The sequence below is a fragment of the Sciurus vulgaris genome, assembly GCF_902686455.1.
Source record: "Sciurus vulgaris genome assembly, chromosome: 1".
Classification (NCBI taxonomy): domain Eukaryota; kingdom Metazoa; phylum Chordata; class Mammalia; order Rodentia; family Sciuridae; genus Sciurus; species Sciurus vulgaris.
The window spans coordinates 3,893,362-3,913,193 of record NC_136461.1 but is presented as its reverse complement, the minus strand read 5'-3'; the positions used below and the strand labels follow the sequence as shown (position 1 = coordinate 3,913,193).

Genomic DNA, 19,832 nt, shown 5'->3' with positions numbered 1-19,832 from the left:
GAGGGGGTACAGGGCGGGGCTGATTTGCAGAGCACACCAGCCAGCCATGTCTGCCCAACCCAGCTGGCGTGCACCACCATGGGGACTGTCTGGACCTTCCAGGGCGGGGGCCATCCTAGGAGGGTCCCCCGCCAGGGAGGCTGGCTCTGTCTTCCCCCAGAGCCTGGCCCAGCCGGCCTGATTGGGAGGCGAGCTGTGGTTCACATTTCCATCCAAGTGGTCCCCTGGGGTCCTGCCAGCACCCTCAGAGGGTTCTTGCTGGCCCCCCACTCCCTGAGCCCCAGTCCCCCCACCACCCCAGAGCCTATGTGTCCCTCTTCATGCGGCACCTGTGTGAGCCGGGGGCAGACGGCGCAGAGACCTTTGCGGACGGCGTGCCCCGGGAGGGCCTCTCCAGGCAGCATGTGCTCACGCGCATCGGGGTCATGTCACTGGTTAGGAAGAAGGTGGGTGAGTAAAGCCTCCACGGGGCCCTTCCTGGTGGCTTCCTGGGGCCCGGCATTGTCACTGGGGGTCAGCAGTAGAGGGCGAGGCGAGTGCCAGGCACAGGTCACACGGCTGCCCAGGGTCTGAGCCAGTCCAGAGGAATCCCAGAAGCCTTTCCTGGTGAGCGGCCTGGGTGGTGAAGGCCAGGATGGCAGGTCACAGGGCAGAAGACACACAGGGTGACGGGGTGCAGGGGGGCGCTGGCTGACAAGTTTGTGCTCAGGAGTGTGTCTGCCTTGGCCAGCACCCACCCAAGCCTGTGACAGTCCAGTCCCGTGACTGCCCCTGGGCTCTCAGGGCTGAGCTGTGACCACCACCCTCCCTGCTTCTCTGCTTCTGCCCCAGGTTCAGGAGTTTGAGCACGTCAATGGGAAGCACAGCACCCCCGACTTGGTCCCTGAGGGACCTGAGGGCAAGAAGCCAGGCGAGGTCGTCTCCTCAGATCCCAACACGCCAGTGCCTGCCAGCCCTGCTCATCTCCCGCCTGCCCCACTGGGCCTGCCAGGTCTGGGGTCTGGGCGAGCAGGGGAGGGCATCTGGGTTACAGGAAGTGGCAAGACCACAGCAACCTCGAGTCCTTTGCACATTCTACAAAGGACAGACTCTCCACCCAGAAGCACGTACCTGCAGAAGTGTCTCTCCGGGGGGGTTTCTTCTTTTTTCCTTTTATTTTTTTCTGTGGTACTGGGATTGAACCCAGGGGCACTCTTACCACTGAGCTATACCCCCAGCCCTTTTTATTTTTTGAGACAGTCTCAGTAAGTTGCCCAGGCTCAGCCTCCCAAGTAGCTGGATTACAGGCCTGGGGCACCACACGCTGGTGAGGGTTCTTCTTTTTAATAATGGCTTTGAGATTTATTTGCACGTGTACTGCACAACTCACTCTTTGAAGCATGCTGGCCAGTGGCTTCTGTTACAGTCACAGGGCCGGCACACTTTCATCAACCAAAAAGAAGCCCGTGTTCACCAGCAGTCCCTGCCTGTCTCCCTCCACAGCCCTGGCAGCAGCTGGTGTGCTTTCTCTCTGTGGATTTGTCTGTTCTGGACATCTCACATCAACAGAGTCGCACGCTCTGTGGCCTTTGGTGTCTGGCTCCTTTCACATTATAAGGGCCGTCCACCTCACGGCACAGATGGCTTCTTCAGTACTTGTGGCCAGATAGCATTCCCTCGTAGGGGTCTGCCACACCTGCCTGTCGGTCCATTGAGGGGCGGCTGGGTTATCTGCCTTTTGGCTGGTGTGGATGATGCTGCAGTGCGCCTGCGTCCACGTGTTTGTTTGTGTCACGGTGTTTCACTTCTCTCCTTTCTCTCTTCATTCGCTCTTGGGTAGACACCTGGGAGTGGATGCTGGGTCATACGGTCACGTTCACTGGGGAGCTGCCAGCCTGTTTTCCAGAGTGACCGTGAAGGTTCCCATTTCTCCCCGTTCTCCCTAAACTTAGGAAACTGGTGGTCTGACGTGATTCCTGTCCCCCAGTGGTGAAGTGCTGGCTCAGTGTGGTGTGATCTGTGTTTTCCTGATGGCTGAGCGGGTTGAGCGTCTTTTCATGTGCTTTTGGCTGTTTTAATGTCTATTTCGAAGAAATGTCTTTTCAAGCTGAACTCAGTGGTGCACACCCAGCAGCTCAGCAGGCTGAGGCAGGAGGGTCGCACATTGAAGGCCAGCCTCAGCAACTTGACGAGACCCTGCCTCAAAATAAAAATTGGAAAGGACTGGGATGTAGCTCAGTGGTACAGTGCCCTTGGGTTCAATCCCTAGTACTGAAAAAAAAGTCTTTTCAGATTCTTTACCCATTTTTATGGGTTATTTGTCTCCAGGTGTCCTGCTTGACAGGCCTGGGGCAGACGTGTATCCCCAGGTGGTAGGTGGGGCCCAGCACCTCTGTCCTGTAGCCCCTGACTGTGGCCTCACTGGGCCCAGCATCCTACAGGGGTCTCTGAGTTAGAGGCCTGGGCTGTGCTGTGGTGTGCCTGGGAGCCCTGCCCTCCTCCCTGGAGGCTGGTGCCCACAGAGCCTCCTGAGGTCCTGACCTGTGTGGCATCCACTCTGCCCTTCTTCTGCTTTTCACCTTAGTGCCCCGTCTCATGTCTTTTCTCTCTATTTTTTCGATACTGGGGATGAAACCCAGCGGTGCTTTGCCACTGAGCCACATCCATGGCCCTTTTTATTTTTTGAGATGGGGGCCCACTGAGGTCGGCCTTGAACTTGTGATCCTCCTGCCTCAGCCGCCTGAGTCCCTGGGATTGCAGGCGTGGCCACTGCACCTGCTCACTTCTTTCCTTTAATCTTTCAGACAAAATGGAAACGCAGCTGGGCTACTTGGATGAGAAAGAACCAGGGGTGCAGAAGCCAAAGCAGCCCCTAGATGTCCAGGTACAGAGGTGGCTGGTGTCTGGGCCCGAAGCCAGTGTTGGGTGGAGGTGGGTCTAGGGACCCTCTCCGGCCTCGCCCAGCCCTGTGAACTCAGGCGCCCTGGCTCCCAGGTGGGGGCTCTGAGTCGGAGGGGAGCAGGCTGGGAGCAGGCGGTGGGGTGTGGGGTCATGGGCCCCAGCCCAGCACATCCCGCCCTCCTTTCCCACTGAGGCCCCTTGCCTGTCCTCTCTAGGCCCTGCCAACTGCCCTGGACAGAGGGGAGGGTGAGGACAAGCACGAGAGCTCAGACAGCAAGGAGAGAGCCCGCGAGGAGCGGCCGGAGGAGGTGGAGAAGGCCCAGCCTTCCCCGGAGCAGCTGCCCAAAGGTAGGGCCCTCCCAGGGACCCTCCCAGCGTGGCCTCCGAGAAGGGCAGTGAGTGGACTGTTCCTCTCTGCTGAGCGTAGGCTTGGTGGGCAGCATGAAGCAGGGCAGGGACTCAGGTCTCCGCACGTGGACTTGAACCTTTCCTGCCTTACGGGGGTGTTGGATGGGTGACTTGTAACTCAGGGGCTTTCTGGTTTGGAAACGTGAGTCTGTTGGGTACTATTGAAGACTGCTTTCTGGCTTTACGTGGTCAGACTTCGGTGAACGTTTTGTGTGTGCTGGAAAAGAGTGTCCGCCTGTTTCTAACTGCTGGGGTGAGGGTCTCAGTATAGGCAGGGCGGGAGTCGTTAGATGAGGCTTGCTCAAAAGGTTTTCTGCGTCCTTACTAGTACGTAGTTGGCTGGTTGCTTTCTGAGAGACTTGTTGACCTTCCCCCGTGATGAGAGGTTCCGCTCTCTCTTGTAGTGCCGGGCTCTGGGTTCTGCTTCTTGTTCGAGGCTGGGAGTTAGGTGGAGGTCTGTCCCGCTGTTTCCTGTTTTTCTGGTGAAGTGGGCCTCTAATTCTCCTGTAATGATTCCCCCTCCTGATGCATTTTGCTTGAAAGTTTGTTGTGGCTGATTTGTATTGATCTTCTGTTGAATATGTATTTGTATGACTTTTTCTGTCTCTGGTTTTAAAAAACGAAACAGCCTTGTGATTCACATGCTCGGAGTTCATGCATTTCAAGTGTTTCTTCCGTCCACGGGTCCTGGGTGTGTTCACAGACTTGAGTGACCATCACCACGACATTCCCAATCCTGGTGGAAAGAAGCTGCTCGCCCCTTCCCAGCCCTGCCCCCTTCTTCCTCCCCCAGTTCCCGGCAATCACTAATCTCTTCTCCATCGCCACAGGTTTGCCTACTCTGGACGATTCGTGTCTTTTGTGTCTGGCTTCTTTTGTTCTCTCACGGTGTTTTTCAAGCTCTTCCATGTCCTAGTACGCAGTGGTGCTGATTTCTGTGGCCTTGTGCTTTTCCGACGGGGTTGACGGTTTTGTTTATCCTCCCATAGTGGATGCACTGGGGTTGTTCCCACCTTCAGCTGTGGTGAACGATGCTAGTGTGAACATGCGCGCCCACATTTTTGTGCCAGCGTGGGTTTTCATTTCTCCTGGGTGTCCACCCGGGAGGAGCGTTGCTGGGTCCTGCGGCTGCTGTTTGACGTTTTGAGGAGTGCTGGATTGCTCTCACGCGAGCTGACGGGGTCACATTCACACCAGCCAGGTGTGAGGGTCTCTCCGTGTGCTAGCACTTGTTCCTGCCTGTCATTGATTATAGCCATCCTAGGGGTGAGGATGTCTCTTACTGTGGTTCTGGCTTGTACTTCCTTTGTGCCTAGAGATGTTACGGACTAGTTCAGGTGCTTATGGCCCATGTTTATGTATGTTGGAGAAATGTCTTTTCGGATCCTTTGTCCATTCTAAAATTTTGATTTGCCTTTTCATCATTGACTTGTAAGAGTTCTTCCCCTGCCCTACCCCTGGTGCTGGGAATTGAACCCAGGGATTCTCTACCATCAAGAGTACCCTGAGCCCTTTCTATTTTTTATTTTGAGACAGGACCCTTGCTCAGTTGCTGAGGTTAGCCTTGAACTTGTGCTCCTCCTGCCTCAGCCTCCCAGGTTGCTGGGATGATAGGTCTGCACCACCAAGCCCAGCAAGAGTTCTTTATAGATTCATGCTTCCTTAGCTGTATGATTTGCGGGTGTTTCCTTTTGTTGCTTTTGTACATTTCCGTTCCTCTCTGTGCATTTGTGTTTTAGGCATCTCTAATAATAATAGAGAGGATTCTTTAGTTTAAATCTCTGTCTTTTGGCTGGGAAGTTTAATCTCTTTACATTTATTGTAAACACTAGCTATTTGGATGAATTTCCATCTTGTTTTTATGTTATTCTTACCTTTTCTTCTTTTTTCTCCTCTCTTGCCATCTCTTGAGTTGATCACATTTTCTTAAGAGTTCCCTTTCCTCCCTGCTCATTTGGAAAGTTGATGGTAAATTCTGTTCTCTAATGTCACATTTTTACCATGCAGTCCTGCATGGCGTCAGGACTGTGGCCACGTTAGCTGCAGTTCACTTCCCTCCATCTGCCCTGTGGCTCTTGCCCAGGATTTTACTTTGACCTTGCTTTGACGCCCTCACGTTTGCTGGTGTGTTGAGGTGTTCATGGCGTGACTGCTTGTGTGTTTGCTTACCTGTCCATCACTGCTGCACTGAAGTCCTCTTCCTAACACACCTTTTAATGGTGCTTTCAGCAAATTCCAGTGGATTGCTTTCCCTTTCCCCTTGAATAATGGAAAGGCCGAGGTGGGCCAGGGATTTCCCCTTAGCGCTTTGAGATATTTCTTTTTTATTCTGACTGTGTGCTGCTGAGAAGGATGCCACCAGTGTAACTGAGGAGCCTTTGTAGGAAATCTGTCTTTACTCTATTTTCTACCATTCAAAGACTTTTTTTGTGTGGTGCTGGGGATTGAACCTGGGGCCTTGTGTGTGCTCGGCAAGTGCTCTACCACTGAGCCACATCCCCAGCCTCAGAAGGCTGCTTTTAAGATCTTCTCTGTCTTTTGGTGATGTGTGGTTTCAATACAACAAAATCCCTACCCTGCTTGAGATTTACTGGTATGTCCTTGATCCAGGGTGGGAAATTCTCAGTCATTCCCTCTGTGAATACCACCTTTGCTCCTTGACAGTTATTTCCTCCTCTGGAATTCCTATTACTCATGGATCTATTCACTTATCCAGCACAGATATACGTAGAGAGAGCTTGTCAGTCTCTGTCCCAGGTGGTGGGACACAACCAGTGAACCAGAATAGCTTCCAGCTCATCTCTTGCCATTTGTGCCCTGGTACGGGACATGGGCCACACCAACATACCGGATAGACTTTTGCTCTGAAGAGCACAGGGGGCCAGGCCGTGGGCAGCGAAGGGGTGTGGCCAGTCCTTCGCATCTGGCTGCTCTCCTCTCTCTTTGCAAGTTTCTGACTAACTCTCAGACTCCATTCATCCTGCCTTTGCCCGGCCATTTTCTCACTCCCCAGTTGTAACGTGTCACTGCACACTCAGGGTTAGAGCGGCGCTTGTCTGCTAGCCCACAGCTCTCTGGTCAGAAGTCAGGCGGGGTGCATGGCTGAGGTCTCTTCCAGAGGTCTTGGAGGCTGAGATCCAGGTTTTGGCTGGGCTGAGTTCCACCTGAAGGTTCTGGGGAGAAAGCACTTCCAAACTTGTCAGCTGATGGTGGTCTCTTGAGGTTGGAAGACTGGGGTCCCATCTCCTTGATGGCGCCAGGTGGGGCCACCCATGGCCCGAAGCCACCACATTCCTTTATGTGTCAAGACAGCTCCGTCCTCGAGCCAGCAAGATGCAGCAGGTCCTCTGTGGTGTTGAGCCTCTGGCTGCCTGTCCTGTGGCCAGCCAGAGAAAGCTTCCTGCTTTTACAGGGCTTTGTGCTGGGGTCGGGCCCACCCTGGCCACCTTCTATTTTAAGGTCACTGTGCCCTGTGGCATACCCTATTCATGGGAGTAGAATTCGGTCCTGGGGACTTTGGGGAAAGTCTTAGAATTCTGCAGCTAAGATGTTACTGATTGTGAATTTCATCTCTAGAAGGTCTCAGGCTTTTCCCAGCTTGTATGTCTTGTTTTGTTTTTGATGGGGGATTGAACCTAAAGGTGCTCAGCTTCTGAGCCATACCCCTAGCCCTTTTATTTTTTACTTAGAGACAGGGTCTCACTGAGTTGCTTCAGGCTTCTCTGTGTTGCTGAGGGCAGCCTTGTACTCACGATCCTCCTGCCTCATCCTCCTGAGCCTCTGGGATTACAGGTGTGTGCCACCGCACCTGGCTCCTGTTTGTGTTGGTCTTACTCTTTCCCTGTGGATTCTGTTCCTGCTGTTCATTTCCCTGCCTTTGACCATTCCAGACAGACTTGCTTTAGACCCCTCTGATCTGGTTTCGTTACCTCCAGACATGGCTGCTCGCCGAGTGCCTGCTGGCTCTCTCCCTGGGCGGGTGGATGGAGGTTTCCAGGTTCTGGTTGGCTGCCTCTCTGCCAGCGGTGGTTTTATCCGTGGGAGTCCCATCACCTGGGCAGTGTCATGTCCCTCACCCTTTATTTCCAGATGCTTGGGGCCCAGTGGTCCTCCTGGTAGATTTGCTGGTCTGGGACCAGTTTATATGATGCTCTTCCTACTGGGGCACGACAGTTCTGATCCTGCACCCACGGTCCTGGGCTCTGGGTTTGGATTCCTTACTGCAGACCCTCTTCCCCTGGGTCTGTGCTGGAGGTGGGCTTCCGCTGCTTGCCTGTGGCCAGCAGATGGAACTTCCGCTCACAGAACAGACTGGTGGGATGGTGGGAGGGCAGTGGCTTAGCTCCAGTGCTCTGTATCCTTGGGCTGAGACATCGTCCTGCTGGGGTGTTGAGACCCAGCCCCAGCACGGCCATTCCTGGTGGTTAATGACCCCCTATTGGGGCCACCAAATGTCAGTTTATGTGTCTCTGGCTTTAATTTCTTCTTTATTTCTGGCACCTGATGACTTTCTTTTCTTCTACTGAACTTTTTTTTTTTTTTTTTTTTTTTTTTTTTGAGGAGACAGGGTCTCGCTGTGTTGTCCAAGCTGGCCTTGAATTAGTGCCTCCCTGGGACCATCCCACTCAGATCTCCTGCATTTATTGCGCATATATGTGTGAGTGTGTGTGTGTGTGTGTGTGTGTGTGCGCGCGTGCGCGCATCATCTGATGTCTGTGCTGCTGGAGAACTAGCTCTGAGCCACGGGCCTGTGTGTGCCAGGCAAGCAGCGCTCTGCTGCGGAGCTGCCCATGGCCCCCGATGCAGCATGTTCTGCCTGGTATCTCTGGGTGTTTCAAGAGGCGCTCCTCGCACTGTGGCCTGCCCTGTGTTGGACTTCGTTCGCATCCTCTGGTTAGCAGTGCAGGAGGGCGATTCCAGCCTGCGGCTTGGAGACGGGGGCTGGGCAAGCCTCTGGAGTGGGTGTCTAGGCTCTGGCTCGGCCTCCCAGAGCCCACGGAGGCTCCTGTTGGACTTCGGGTGGCGGTGTTGATCCGTGGGGTCCTCGACCTCCCGAGCCTTCACCTGCGAGCCCTCTTTGTCTTGCAGAGGAAGTGCCTCCTGAGAAGGAGCGAGCTCTTGACAAGCTGGAGCTAAGCTTGAGTCACAGCAGAGGGGACGGCAGCGACTGCAGGCCAGGTTTGGGGCTTTTACGCATCTGCCTGTGCCCTTTGGTCCCTGGTGGTCCCACTGGGCCCTAGTCAGTCATCTGACTGGAGCTGGGGATGGGAGGCTGGGCCTGTCAGCCCCTGATAGCTACTCCCTGGGAATGGGCTCTCCCTGCTCTCTCCTGGCCCCTCCATGGCCCCTAGGGAGGAGGAGAGCTGGTCACAGAGCTTGGTCTGGAGGATTTGGGGTTCAGCTTTGCATATGTAGGTGCTGGAATAGCCCAGCGCAGACTCCTCAGGACTCCTGAGGCCGCTCGCTCTGCTATCTTTGAACTTGAGCTGGCCCTTCACTGTGCTCTCCTGTACTGTTCTGGGCTGGTCCTGATGTGGGGGACATGGGCTGCTCAGGTTCTTTCTTGGTGGTGGTGAGCTCCTGTGCACAGAGATGTGTCCTGCTTGCCTTTGGGCCCTGGCCAGTCCCTTGATGGAAGGTTAATGTGACCTTTCTGCTCACAGATGACCCCAAAGCCGAGGAGAAGGAGCCTGCTGAGACACAGCAAAACGGTGACAGAGAGGAGGACGATGAGGGGAAGAAGGAGGAGAAGAATGGGAAGTTCAAATTCATGTTCAACATTGCTGACGGGGGCTTCACAGGTATGGGTGGGCGTGGGCAGAGAGCTGGGGCTGTTGGTGTCCTCGACTGTGGGTCCCAGGGGTCTGGCCAGATAGATGGTTACTTATGCTAGAGTGAACGGTTGATTAAAGTCCATCTCATGTCCTTTCTTAGCGACTTTGGAGCCTTGAGCCCCTCGGCGGGGGGAAGGGTCAGTGTTGGGAGAGAGGCCTTTCCCGCCCACCACTGGGCCAGCGGGTGGGGCACCTCTCATTCTGTTCCTTGGCTGTGTTCCCAGAGCTGCACACTCTGTGGCAGAACGAGGAACGTGCCGCCGTGTCCTCGGGAAAGATCTATGACATCTGGCACCGGCGCCACGACTACTGGCTGCTGGCAGGCATCGTGACGTATCCTTGGGCAGAGCAGGGCAGTGGGCGCTGGCCCCTGGCTCCGGGGACCTCGCGGAGCCCTCCGATGGCTCTGCAGGGATCCTCTTGCACCTCTCCCAGCGTCCGGGACGCCCCAGGCACTCCTGCTCTGTGGGTCTGTGGCCAGAGTCCCTCTGAGACAGACGCGGTTTGTGTGGCCCCCTCTCAGCCCCCTCTCGCTCACCTCTCGGTCCCCTCTCGGCCCCCTCTCGGTCACCTCTTGGTCACCTCTCAGACTGCTTCCCACTAGGCCCATGCATAGGCCCCAAGTGCTGGCACTTGGGCCTACTCCTGGGTTCATGGGGGTGGAGGAGGAAGCCCGTGGCAGTCTCTGCACCGTGTCTGGCACACTGAGGGCACCTGCCACTGCCTGACCAGATCCCCATGGTCCGCATCAACGTGCTCTTCCGTCACTGAGACTGACTTGCCTGAGGGTACAGAGCTGGGATGCCAAGCCCCAGGCCGTTCCCTCCACCCCAGCTGCCAGCCTCGCCTCTCCCTGTGGTCAGCGCTATCCTTAACAGTGCCTGCAGGCATGGCTACGCCCGCTGGCAGGACATCCAGAATGACCCGAGGTACATGATCCTCAACGAGCCCTTCAAGTCTGAGATCCACAAGGGCAACTACCTGGAGATGAAGAACAAGTTCCTGGCCCGCAGGTTCAAGGTCAGTCCTCAGCAGGGCCAGAAGTTGGGAGGATGGGAGCCGAGGAGGGGGGCAGGTGTCCTGAGGGCCGAGGTGCAGTCCTGAGGCAGTGGCAACCCGCTCCTAGTACACCTCCCCCGGGGCTGCCCTCAGCGGGGCCCTCAGCCCGTCAGTGACCAGAGCTGGGTCCTTGCTCTGGGCTGGCCCCTGCTGTGCAGTCCCTAGGGCAGTGGGGGTGAGGAACCTGGCCGGGGTGAGCTCTGATGGGCAGCCAGCTCCGGCAAGGGGACAGCAGGTCGAGGGCAGCTTGCTTCCTCCTTTCTGCCTGGGCCTGCGGGGTGCTGGTGGAGGGGTGGGCACGACCGTCCAGGAGGAGGGGCCTAGCCGCACTGTCCTCCCCAGCTGCTGGAGCAGGCGCTGGTCATTGAGGAGCAGCTCCGCAGGGCCGCGTACCTCAACATGACCCAGGACCCCAACCACCCAGCCATGGCCCTCAACGCCCGTCTGGCCGAGGTGGAGTGCCTTGCTGAGAGCCATCAGCACCTGTCCAAGGAGTCCCTTGCCGGGAACAAGCCTGCCAATGCTGTTCTGCACAAGGGTGAGCCGGCCCGCCTCCTGCTCAGGGAGCAGTCCTGGGCAAGGGCGTCCTGGGGGCTGGGGGCAGGTCAGCCCCGGGCCCGGCCTCCTGGGTCAGCACGGGCAGTCATGTTGTCTAGTCCCTCACCTGAGGGGAAACCGAGGCTCCTTTCTCTGGCCTGCGAGCAGGCCCTGTGCTGGGACTAGGTGATGAAACCACAGGATTGTAAAGGCTCATGTTTTTGGAGCCTGATGACACCTCCCTCCAACTCTCATGAACCTGGGAGGTGAAGTCATGTGTCCAGGGTCTCCTGGGATCCAGACCTGTGGCCCTTGCTGCAGATCTCTGTAATCCTTGGGAGCCCCCAGGCTGAGTGGGGGTGCCAGAGAGGAGAGGGAGGTGACCAAGGCCTCGCTCACTGACAAGAGTCCTGGACTCTGACTGTTTGCTCTGTGCGGTGGCAGCCCTGCCCTGTGGGCCCTGCGCCCGGTGACGGCCAGGCCTGCGGGCCTCCTAGGGAGGCGCTTTGAAGGGAAACCCAGTGTTTCTGGCTTCTTCTCTGCCAGAGAAGGGGCCCTGGAGTTGTTTGGAAAGCCCGCTGTTCCTCTAGTTGGCCACACTGCTTCCTGGCCTTGGAGGGCCTGGCGAGAGGCGCCCCCTGGTGTCAGTTGCTGGGGTGCCGTAACGCAGTCTTGTAAATAAGGCCTGCCTGGCTGCTGGGTGCGCTGCCGCTGGCAGGCAGACCCCTCCATTCCCTGGGCCCTCCTGCCCTGCAGTCTTGAACCAGCTGGAGGAGCTGCTGAGTGACATGAAGGCGGATGTGACGCGCCTGCCCTCCATGTTGTCGCGCATCCCCCCCGTGGCCGCCCGCTTGCAGATGTCGGAGCGCAGCATCTTGAGCCGCCTGACCAACCGTGCTGGGGACCCCACCATCCAGCAGGTCAGGTTCGGAGGGCGTGCGGTGGGGCTTGGTCCCGCGTCACCCGGGTGCCTGGCGGGGCTGGCCGGGTGCTGAGCGGCATCTGTAAAGCTGAGTCCTTGCCTCCAGGGCACTTTCGGCTCTTCTCAGATGTACAACAGCAACTTCGGGCCCAACTTCCGGGGCCCTGGACCGGGAGGGATCGTCAACTACAACCAGATGCCCCTGGGGCCCTATGTGACCGGTAGGTGCCCACCTGCTTCCAGGCAGCATGCACACGGGTGCCCTGCCAGGGCCCCAGCCTGCTGCCTGCTGTGGATGCCCGGCGAGCCACGGTGTTCTCTCTCTTTGGCAGATATCTAGCCGTCCCCGTGACTTCCCCCTGTTGCAGCGCTCATGTCCAGCTGAGGTGAGGCCCCTGCTGGCTGCTCCCCTATCCTGTGCCCACCCTGCCAGTGTGGCAAGTCTGGCCTGGCTGGAACTAGCCCATCCGTATGCTTGATTCAGGTCCCTAAGCCTCGGCGTCTTCACTGCCTCTGGGGCTTTGAGGGTCTCCCACTGGCCTGGAGCCCCTCTGCCCCAGCCCTCCTTTGCCCTGGGACCACTTTGGGCCAGGCTGTCTGCCATGGGAGACTGGATTGCAGGACACGCAGGGCCCGGCGAATGTACGCCTTTGTACATCTTTGTACACCTGTGTTCCTGCTGGTGAATCAGGCACCATTGCCCCAGCCCAGCGCCCCATCCTGCCTCAGTGGGGTACCCCAGGAAGTTAGGTCTTGTCTCACCCTCACCGAGGGCTGGGGAGTGCTACTGGCATTGAGATGGGGCCTATTCCAGACTAACTGCCAGTTTTCCCTGACTTCTTCATTGGGACACCAGCTTCCCCTGAGTCCTGTCTGTCCCCATAAGAACAGACAGGACAGTCTGAGGCTGGAGGTGATAGACTTCCAGGCTGGTTGCCCCTCTGGAAAGGGGGATCTGTCCAGCCCTCTGGGTGCAGCTCAATGGTCTGTGCTGGGAGAACTTGGGGTGGGACCTGGATGGGACTCCCCAGGGGATCACCCCCCAACTGCAGTCGTCCATGGTCAGCTGTGATCAGCTATAGGCTCTGGGGTGTGTCTGGCCACCTGGCCACCTAAGCACTTAACCCACTGACCTGCTTTTCCAGCCACGCTTACCAGGCCACCTGCCTGACCCCCACGGGAGAGGAAAGCTGCTGCCTTTTTAGAACCGGTGCCACCTTGTGACAGAAAGGGAAATGGAGTAGTGCCATCATCGCATGGAGGACGAGGCCCAGCCTGGCTGGGCCGGAGCCCAGAAGTGCCACCTCGTCGAGATTCAGTGTTCTTCCACACAGCGTCACACCCGCCACCAGGCCGGACACGCCCCTCGCCACCTTCTCCAGAACGACTTCTTAGAGAGATTTCATTTATCTTTTGCACATTCCTGTTGAAGATTCGGACGTGTTTGTCTTGATAAAAGTTGGATGACGTACGGAAGATTCTGACCCTCAGCACTCACGCCTGTCACCGGGCTCCAGTCCTAAGGGGAAGCTTCCTGGAGGCCCTGGCGCCACCCTGCAGGCTCAGCCCAGCTGGGGAGAGCTCAGTGTGTCTGCTCTGGTGTGACTGCCCCCCTGCTCCAACCCCTGCCTGCCCGGTACCCCCGGAACCAGATGGGCCAGGTGGGAGTGTGGCCACCTCGCTCCAGTGGAGGAGATGCTGGCTGACGCCTGATCAGACAGGGTGTTTCCTGTCTCCTTCCTGCCAGGGCTCGTAGACCACCAGGGAGATGCCGTCTACTGGGGGTTACCTGTCTGTCCCGGGCCCAGCACGTCCTGAAGGCCTGGGCTCTGGCTACCGGCAGAGAGGCCCAGGAAGTCATGGCAAGCTTCAGCATGTGCACCCAGGGAGGAGGGTGCCCCAATCTGTCAGAGCCACTGCAGGAGGGGAATGGGAGGCATGTCATCTGCTGGGGGTGTGGTTATGGGCAGGCGAGAGCTAGTGCCCTGGTAAGGAGGGACATGGTCACTGGATGGCCCAGGAGACCCTGCCCTGTCCTGTGCCCTGGGAGGCCTGTCCCGCCCACCTTTGGGTACAGACTTCTGTGCACAGTCTTCTGGGCTGCCCTCTGAGGCCTGGACTCATCCTTTATTCTGTCCCTGGGTAGTCCTCCATCGGGACTTGCCGCATGAGGCAGGGGACACAGCTGCCCTTGCTGAGTTCTTGGAGGGTGTGGGGAGAGCTCTGCTGTGAGGGGGGACTGGTCCAGTGGCCTCTGGAGGCCCTTCCTAGCAGGAGCCTCCCAGCTCCTGCGTCTTCTGCAGGAATGCCTTGGAGCCTGCACCCTCTTCCCAGGCGTCCACTGTTGGAATCCCACCCCCTGCTCCATCCCACCTTGTACCGGCCCGATGTGGGATGGGGGCATGAGAGCTGGCCAGGCCTGGGCCTGTGGTCCAATCCTCCCACTGGCTGCAGCTCAGCCTGGAGGGGTTGTGCAGCCTTGAGCTGGGCGCCTCCTAGGGTGAGTGTCCCGGGAGAGTCCTCTGAGTGTGCAGTGAGGAACGGGCTGGGCAGCAAGAGGGGCCAGACTGCTCCCTGGGAGAGGCATGAGGAGCACAGTCTCTGGGCTGCCTGGGGCGGAAGGGAGGCCAGGAGCGGTAGCAAGCCTCGGGCTCGTCTCCTGGGCACTCGGGCAAATGCCTGGCTCTCCCAAAGCTCTGGGTGTGCTCACCGCTAACATGGCTCTTTCTGACTCCCCAGAGGGCCAGACCCCAAGGTCCCCTCCATCTTGGCAGTCCCCTGCTCCAGTCTTGATCCAGATCTTCAAGTCTGGCCCAGCTCTGGTTGGGGGGTGGGCAGCGTGAGGTGGAGAGGACTGGAGCGTCAGTGGGCTTGAGCACCGCAGAGTCCAGGTGTGCTTGGCCCCGTCCCCTGGCGGGCGGCCCTTGAAGCAGGCAGGGTCCTCAGCAAGCCTTTGTGGTCCATCTGCACCACCGGCCTCCTGGCTCAGGCCAGGTGAGATGGCCTGCCTTGAGCTAACTCCCCAGCCTGTGCTGTCGTCCCTAAATGGGCAGGCAGTCACCCCTGGGTGGCCCCTGGGAGCAGCCCTACCGTGCCCCACGGAGCAGGGTCCTGAGCGTTGGGCCTGGAGGAATGTGCCAGGCAGGGCAAGGGTCTGTCTCCCTGGCCCCACCTGAGGGCTGGTGGTCTCTCCTGGTTGTGCCTCCTCCCTGGAAACCTCGCTCTGTTCCTCCCTCTGCTTCTTCCCAGGCCTGTCCCGGGCCCCCTTTCCCCTTCACTGCTAGGCTGGGTGGCACCCACTGCCTGCCTGGCCCTCGGAAGAGCTGTGTTCTCCATGAACAGCACCCAGGAAACGTAGGAGGTGGGCTGCAGAGTGGGGGTGGTTTCCTGCTTGGTCAGTTTGGGCTGGGGAGAGAAGAGGTTTTCCAGAACATTTATCTTTGCTCCTGGGTCATTTCCTGCCACAGCTGTGGTGGGGAGCAGGGGGCTGGGGTGAGGCCTGCCTTGGCATCTTCAGGCTGTTTGGATTTGCCGCTCACGGCCTCCAACCCTCGGGCCCCGGCCAGGCAACCTGCCCTCCTGCGTCCCCACTTCCCAGCCGATTTTCGTCCAGTGTGAGGAGGGTTTCTGCTGAACTCCTTTGGGCCAAAGTCTCAGAAGGCTGCCAGGTGACACGGTGCTTGGGTTGGAGAGGTCACATCTGAGGGCGCCCCTCACACACCCTGCCAGTAGCCGCCTCTGTCTCCCTGAGACCTGATAGGGAGTCCCCTGAGAGGCACCAGGAGACTCCCCTGTTTCCTGCAGATCTGGCTTATTTCAGAGGCCGCCTGGACTTCCCTTGTCCCACATGCCTGAGGTGGTCCTGCGTGCCGCGGCTTCCTTCCCAGAGTCCTCTGGGTGCTCTCCACCAGGTCTGGGGTTGACCAGGACTTGGCCTACTGCCCTCACTTCCGTCTCGGTTCCCAGGGCCATCGAGGGCCTGAGAGGGTGGCGTAGAGGGTGAGCTTGGGACCTGTGGCTGCCAGTGTGTGCCGGGGCAGGGAGGGGCGAGGCTGACACATCCCGCTGCCTCTGCTGTTCTGGTGGCCTGGCTGTAGCTGTGGGTGGACGGAGCCTGGGCCCTTGGCACAGCCTCCGCACCAGTGGGGAACCGCTGTGCCCGCGGGTCCCACGGAGTTTACAGGTTGTGGCTGTCGGCCCAAGGCGTGGGGGTTGTGGTGTCTACGGATTTTTTTCCCTTAATTTTCAGATTTTTTTTTAAACAAAGTATTTTTTTAGGTGCGATAACCCAGAAAGGGCCTGTTGGGTGTGTGTGTGTGTCCTGGCTCTTCACACGGAGGTCGGCGCCCACCTGGCAGCTCCTGGCTCGGCCTGGAGAGGAGGGAAGGCCGCCCGAGCAGCTGAGGGGACCTTGCCTGCCCAGGCACAGTCGCAGGCTGGCCAAAGGAGGGGCCTGGCGCTCTGGGCCGCTTGAGAGGGTCTCAGCCACGGGGTCCCCAGTGGGGCAGGGGTCGGACCTTGGACTGAGTTCCCTGGGGGTTGCGACTCCCCGTCTCCCACGGGAGGCTGGCAGAGACCACAGGCAACACAGTCACCTTTACTTTGTACTCTGTGTGTATGTTTTGGTTTCTGTGTTTTAATAAACCCTTTGGGAAGGGACTGAGTCAGATTCTTAGTGATTTTCCACAGGGCAGGGGGTGGGGGGACCTCTCCAAGCCTGGTCCCACCTAAGAAGTCACACTTGCGGGGCGGGGTCACAGCGAACGAGGGGCAGCGAGCCGCAGGGTGCTGGGGTGGTGTCCCTCCCACCTGCGCCCCGATCGCATGGGCTTCCCCAGACCCTGACCCCTCATGGTGAGACTCACAGCCAGTCAGTGCCCAGAGCTTACCAGCCCTCGGCTGTAGGAGGCGGTGACGGGCCTGTGTCAGGGTGAGGGGAGGCCCCCACACCTCCACCCTCGTGTCCCCCCCATAAATCTGACACTGGCCTTTGCCTCCCTCAAGGTCCCTTCCTCCCAACGCGCCCTTGGCCATGGGGTCCCATTTGGGGAGGCCCCAGTCCTTGGGTCCCTGCACTTGGCAGCCCCCGGCCCAGCCCTGCCCCTGAGGAAATGAGGACAGAAGGCACCGAGACCCACAGGCTTGGGTTTTATTTGTCATTCCATAAATACGCGGCTGTGTCCCGGTCTGAGTCTGGTTGGGAAGCTTGAGGCGCGGCAGTCTGCCTGGTGGGGAACGCAGTAGCCGGGGACCACGGTCATTAGAAAAGGGATTTACACGACTGGCTGAGAACAGGGTGGCCGGCTGCCCCGCCCTTCCTCGGGACCTCGGATCTGACCATGTGTCTTCCGTGAGCAGTAGTGGCGTTCTGCTGCCCCCAGGGAAGGCTGATCCCCCAAACTGGGCCCTCTTCCTATGTCGAGCCCGCCTGGCGGGGCCCCTGCCTGGGCAAACTGCTTCCAGGAGAGGCGGGGGGTGCTGGAGGCTGGCCAGGTGGGGCTGGCCGGCAGCCAGGCCCAGGGGGCGAAGCCTGGCACCCAGGGACAGAGCCGCTGGTCCTGGACCCATTGCTGGTGCCCAAGAGGCCAGGCCAGCTCTCCCGCTCCGCGCTCAGTCTGCCCTCGGTCCTCTGCTCCTTCTGCACAAGCCCTGCCGACCTCCTGCCTCACTCCAACCCCCTACTGGGGGCCACCCCCAGGAAGCAGCGGCCTCCCTGCAAGAGGTGCCAGGGGAAGAGACTTCAGGCCACGTTGCTGGAGGTGCCACTGGGCTCTGGGCAGGGTGTGCACCCGAGGGCCGCGGCCTGCCCACCAGCCCCTGCCTCCCCTTCTGTGGCACCACTGCACACTGTAGTCCACCTTCCCAGGACCTCCCTGCCCGTGAGGGGTGGCTACCTGACCCTGCAGGCCACCCTCTGGCCCACTGCCAGACGTACCCTCGGAGCAGCACAGAGGGCAGTGGGCTCAGCCCAGTGGCCTTAGATGAGAGGGACAGTAACCTCTCCATACCCAGAGGCTGCTTCTGGTGAAGCAGGTCTTGGAGGAAGAGCCCCCAGGGCCTGTCTGTGGGCAGGGGTAAAGGCTCTAGACTCCAGGGCCATCAGGAGGGTCAGTAGTGGATGGAGGACCCTGTGTGCCCTGCCCTCCCCCTCCTCTGTGGTTTTCCTACAGCTGGTTTCCCAGACCTTCACTCAGCCAGGACTGGACAGCAGCTCTTGGAGGTGGCAGGGAGGAGCCTTCTCGGAACAGCAGCTCCTCTGAAGGGCAAAGCAGGAGCAGATGTGCCCACGCTGGAGGGCGTGGGGCCAGCCCGGCTTGCCCAGGGCCTCTGTGGAGCCAGCCGGCCTGGATGGGCACCCGTTCCCACAGAGCCGGCAAAGGCTGGGTACCACTTAGGGCCATGGGGCCACAGGACGGGGCCTCCAGGCGTCACGTCCCCCCAAGTCTGTAGGCTTTCTGGCCATCATCTCCCAACCTCTCCCCCGCTTGCAAAGGGGCTGACGCTCTCCTTTTCCCTGCCTTTCACCAGCCTTTCTCCCGGGCAGGGGCGTGTGGAGGGGAATAACAAGCCCCGACCATTGCTGCAGGGAGAGGGTCCCTGGGGTCTTTTCCTGTGTTGTGGGGACTGTTGCTGTGGCACAGCCCTTAGTCCTTGGGCCTGCAGCATGGACTCCCCAGGGACCCTCCCTGGGTCTAAGCACGTTCTTTGTTTAGAACCCACGACCCTGGGACGGACAGAGGTGTTAGAGAAGGGTCTCATGGAGCGAGAGGAATGCAGCCTTGTGCACATGGGCCCTGCCGACGGTGCCTGCCCGCGGGGTGGTCAGAGCCACTGTGTGGCTAACTGCTTGACCACAGGCCTTCTGTGGCTCGGACAGAGGGGCCCATTCCACTGGGACCCTTCCGTGTACTCCGGGCCTCTGTGGCATGGGGCTTATCAATTGTGGGCAGAGTGGAAGACGGTGGGAGGGACAATTATCTAGATGTGAACCCCCCAAACTTTTATGGGTCCCAAGCCAATCCCCCTGGGGTCCCTGCCCCTGCCAGCAAGGGTGGGGTGGGGGCCAAGGGCCAGGTGAGTAGGGCCTGCAGGGCAGGGCGGGGAGGGTTCTGAGGTTGGGCCCAGCACAAAGTACCTGGAGCCCACAGAAAGAGGGAGGCTGAAGACGTCCCCAGTAGAGAGCCCCAGCCCAGCCACCAGAGCCCTGGCAGAGGGGGCTCCGGGAAGTGCCGGACCTCTTCCCAGATGGGGGTTCTTGGCAGAGGAGAGGCCAACCCTGCCTGCCCTGAGGACCCAACCAGGTCTCTGCCTGGCTGTGACTTTGGGAATCGTCATGAAGGGTCATGGCTGGGAGAAAGCTTGGTTTCCTCTCCCAGGATGAGCAGAGGCGGCAGGCTTGGGTGGGACTGCTCGAATGTCCTTCCTAACCAATGCCATCTCCCTGGCTCAAGCCGGACGTCGTCTGGGGAAGCAGCGGGTGGCATCTGGCAGCGACTGGAGATCATCTCCCGGTGCCGTCTGGGCGTGGCGTTTTCTCTTGGATACAAACCCCACTCTGTGCTTGGCGTCGAAACAGCATAAGCGAGCGAACAGACGAGGAGGGAACCGGAAACTGTCCGAGCAGGTGGTGGGGAGACTTAGGATCTGTAGTCCTTTTTGCTGTAGGGTTTATTGCCCAAAATGCTATCGATCTCGTGGATGATGGAAGACGACAGTTTTGGAAGGACCTGCATGTGAGGACAAGAGCTAGTCAGAATTCCACCCACGAGTCTGGCCTGGCCTGTGGAGTAGGCAGGCGACCTTCCATTGCCATGGACTGGCTGTTGTGCCCATCCCATCTGGGCTCCGTCTGAAGCAGAAGGGGCCATGCTGCTTTTGCGCTGCAGATGGTTTGGGGCAGGGAGGAGCATGCCTGGCCTCTCCTCTGCCCCTCGGACTCCAGGGTGCACCGGAGCCTTCAGGAAGGGGGCTGGTCGTGGCAGGGCGCAGGCCTCAAACGCCTGCCTTCTGTGCCCCCTGACTGCTCTCCCAGCTGCCTCTGCCTCAGGTGACAGCAATACCAGCCTTCCAGGTGACAAAATTCCCCAGGAGAACTGACTGCTGTCTTGTGCCATATCCAGTTTCTCAACCAATTCCGTGAGCCCACCTTCCCAAGCACCCAAAATCCAATCTCAGATCCAACCTCAGATCCA

At 59.0% G+C, this 19,832-nt stretch overlaps 2 protein-coding genes and 1 long non-coding RNA gene across 10 annotated transcripts in view; 2 read left to right on the top strand and 1 right to left on the bottom strand.

Moving 5' to 3' along the window:
- CHD5 (chromodomain helicase DNA binding protein 5) overlaps positions 1–14,615 on the top strand; it is a 59,054-nt gene extending 44,439 nt beyond the window's left edge. The window contains exons 30-41 of the mRNA XM_079147942.1: positions 302–446; positions 832–991; positions 2,784–2,863; positions 3,096–3,228; positions 8,377–8,466; positions 8,952–9,089; positions 9,347–9,455; positions 10,010–10,142; positions 10,524–10,719; positions 11,475–11,638; positions 11,747–11,861; positions 12,786–14,615. Of these exons, the coding sequence (XP_079004068.1) occupies positions 302–446; positions 832–991; positions 2,784–2,863; positions 3,096–3,228; positions 8,377–8,466; positions 8,952–9,089; positions 9,347–9,455; positions 10,010–10,142; positions 10,524–10,719; positions 11,475–11,638; positions 11,747–11,861; positions 12,786–12,811 (1,489 nt within the window). The 3' untranslated portion in view covers positions 12,812–14,615. The remainder of the gene's footprint in view (positions 1–301; positions 447–831; positions 992–2,783; positions 2,864–3,095; positions 3,229–8,376; positions 8,467–8,951; positions 9,090–9,346; positions 9,456–10,009; positions 10,143–10,523; positions 10,720–11,474; positions 11,639–11,746; positions 11,862–12,785) is intronic.
- A 6-nt stretch (positions 14,616–14,621) lies between these two features.
- On the top strand, positions 14,622–16,300 carry LOC306666160. Its single transcript, XR_013765220.1, has 2 exons — positions 14,622–15,368; positions 15,401–16,300. It is a non-coding gene; the product is annotated as an uncharacterized lncRNA (long non-coding RNA).
- Positions 16,301–17,479: 1,179 nt separating this feature from the next.
- Positions 17,480–19,832, bottom strand: part of KCNAB2 (potassium voltage-gated channel subfamily A regulatory beta subunit 2) — an 80,930-nt gene continuing 78,577 nt past the window's right edge. For all 8 annotated transcript variants that reach the window (XM_079148005.1, XM_079148006.1, XM_079148004.1 and 5 more), the window contains one exon: positions 17,480–19,367. In XM_079148005.1, the coding sequence (XP_079004131.1) occupies positions 19,278–19,367 (90 nt within the window). In that variant the 3' untranslated portion in view covers positions 17,480–19,277. The remainder of the gene's footprint in view (positions 19,368–19,832) is intronic.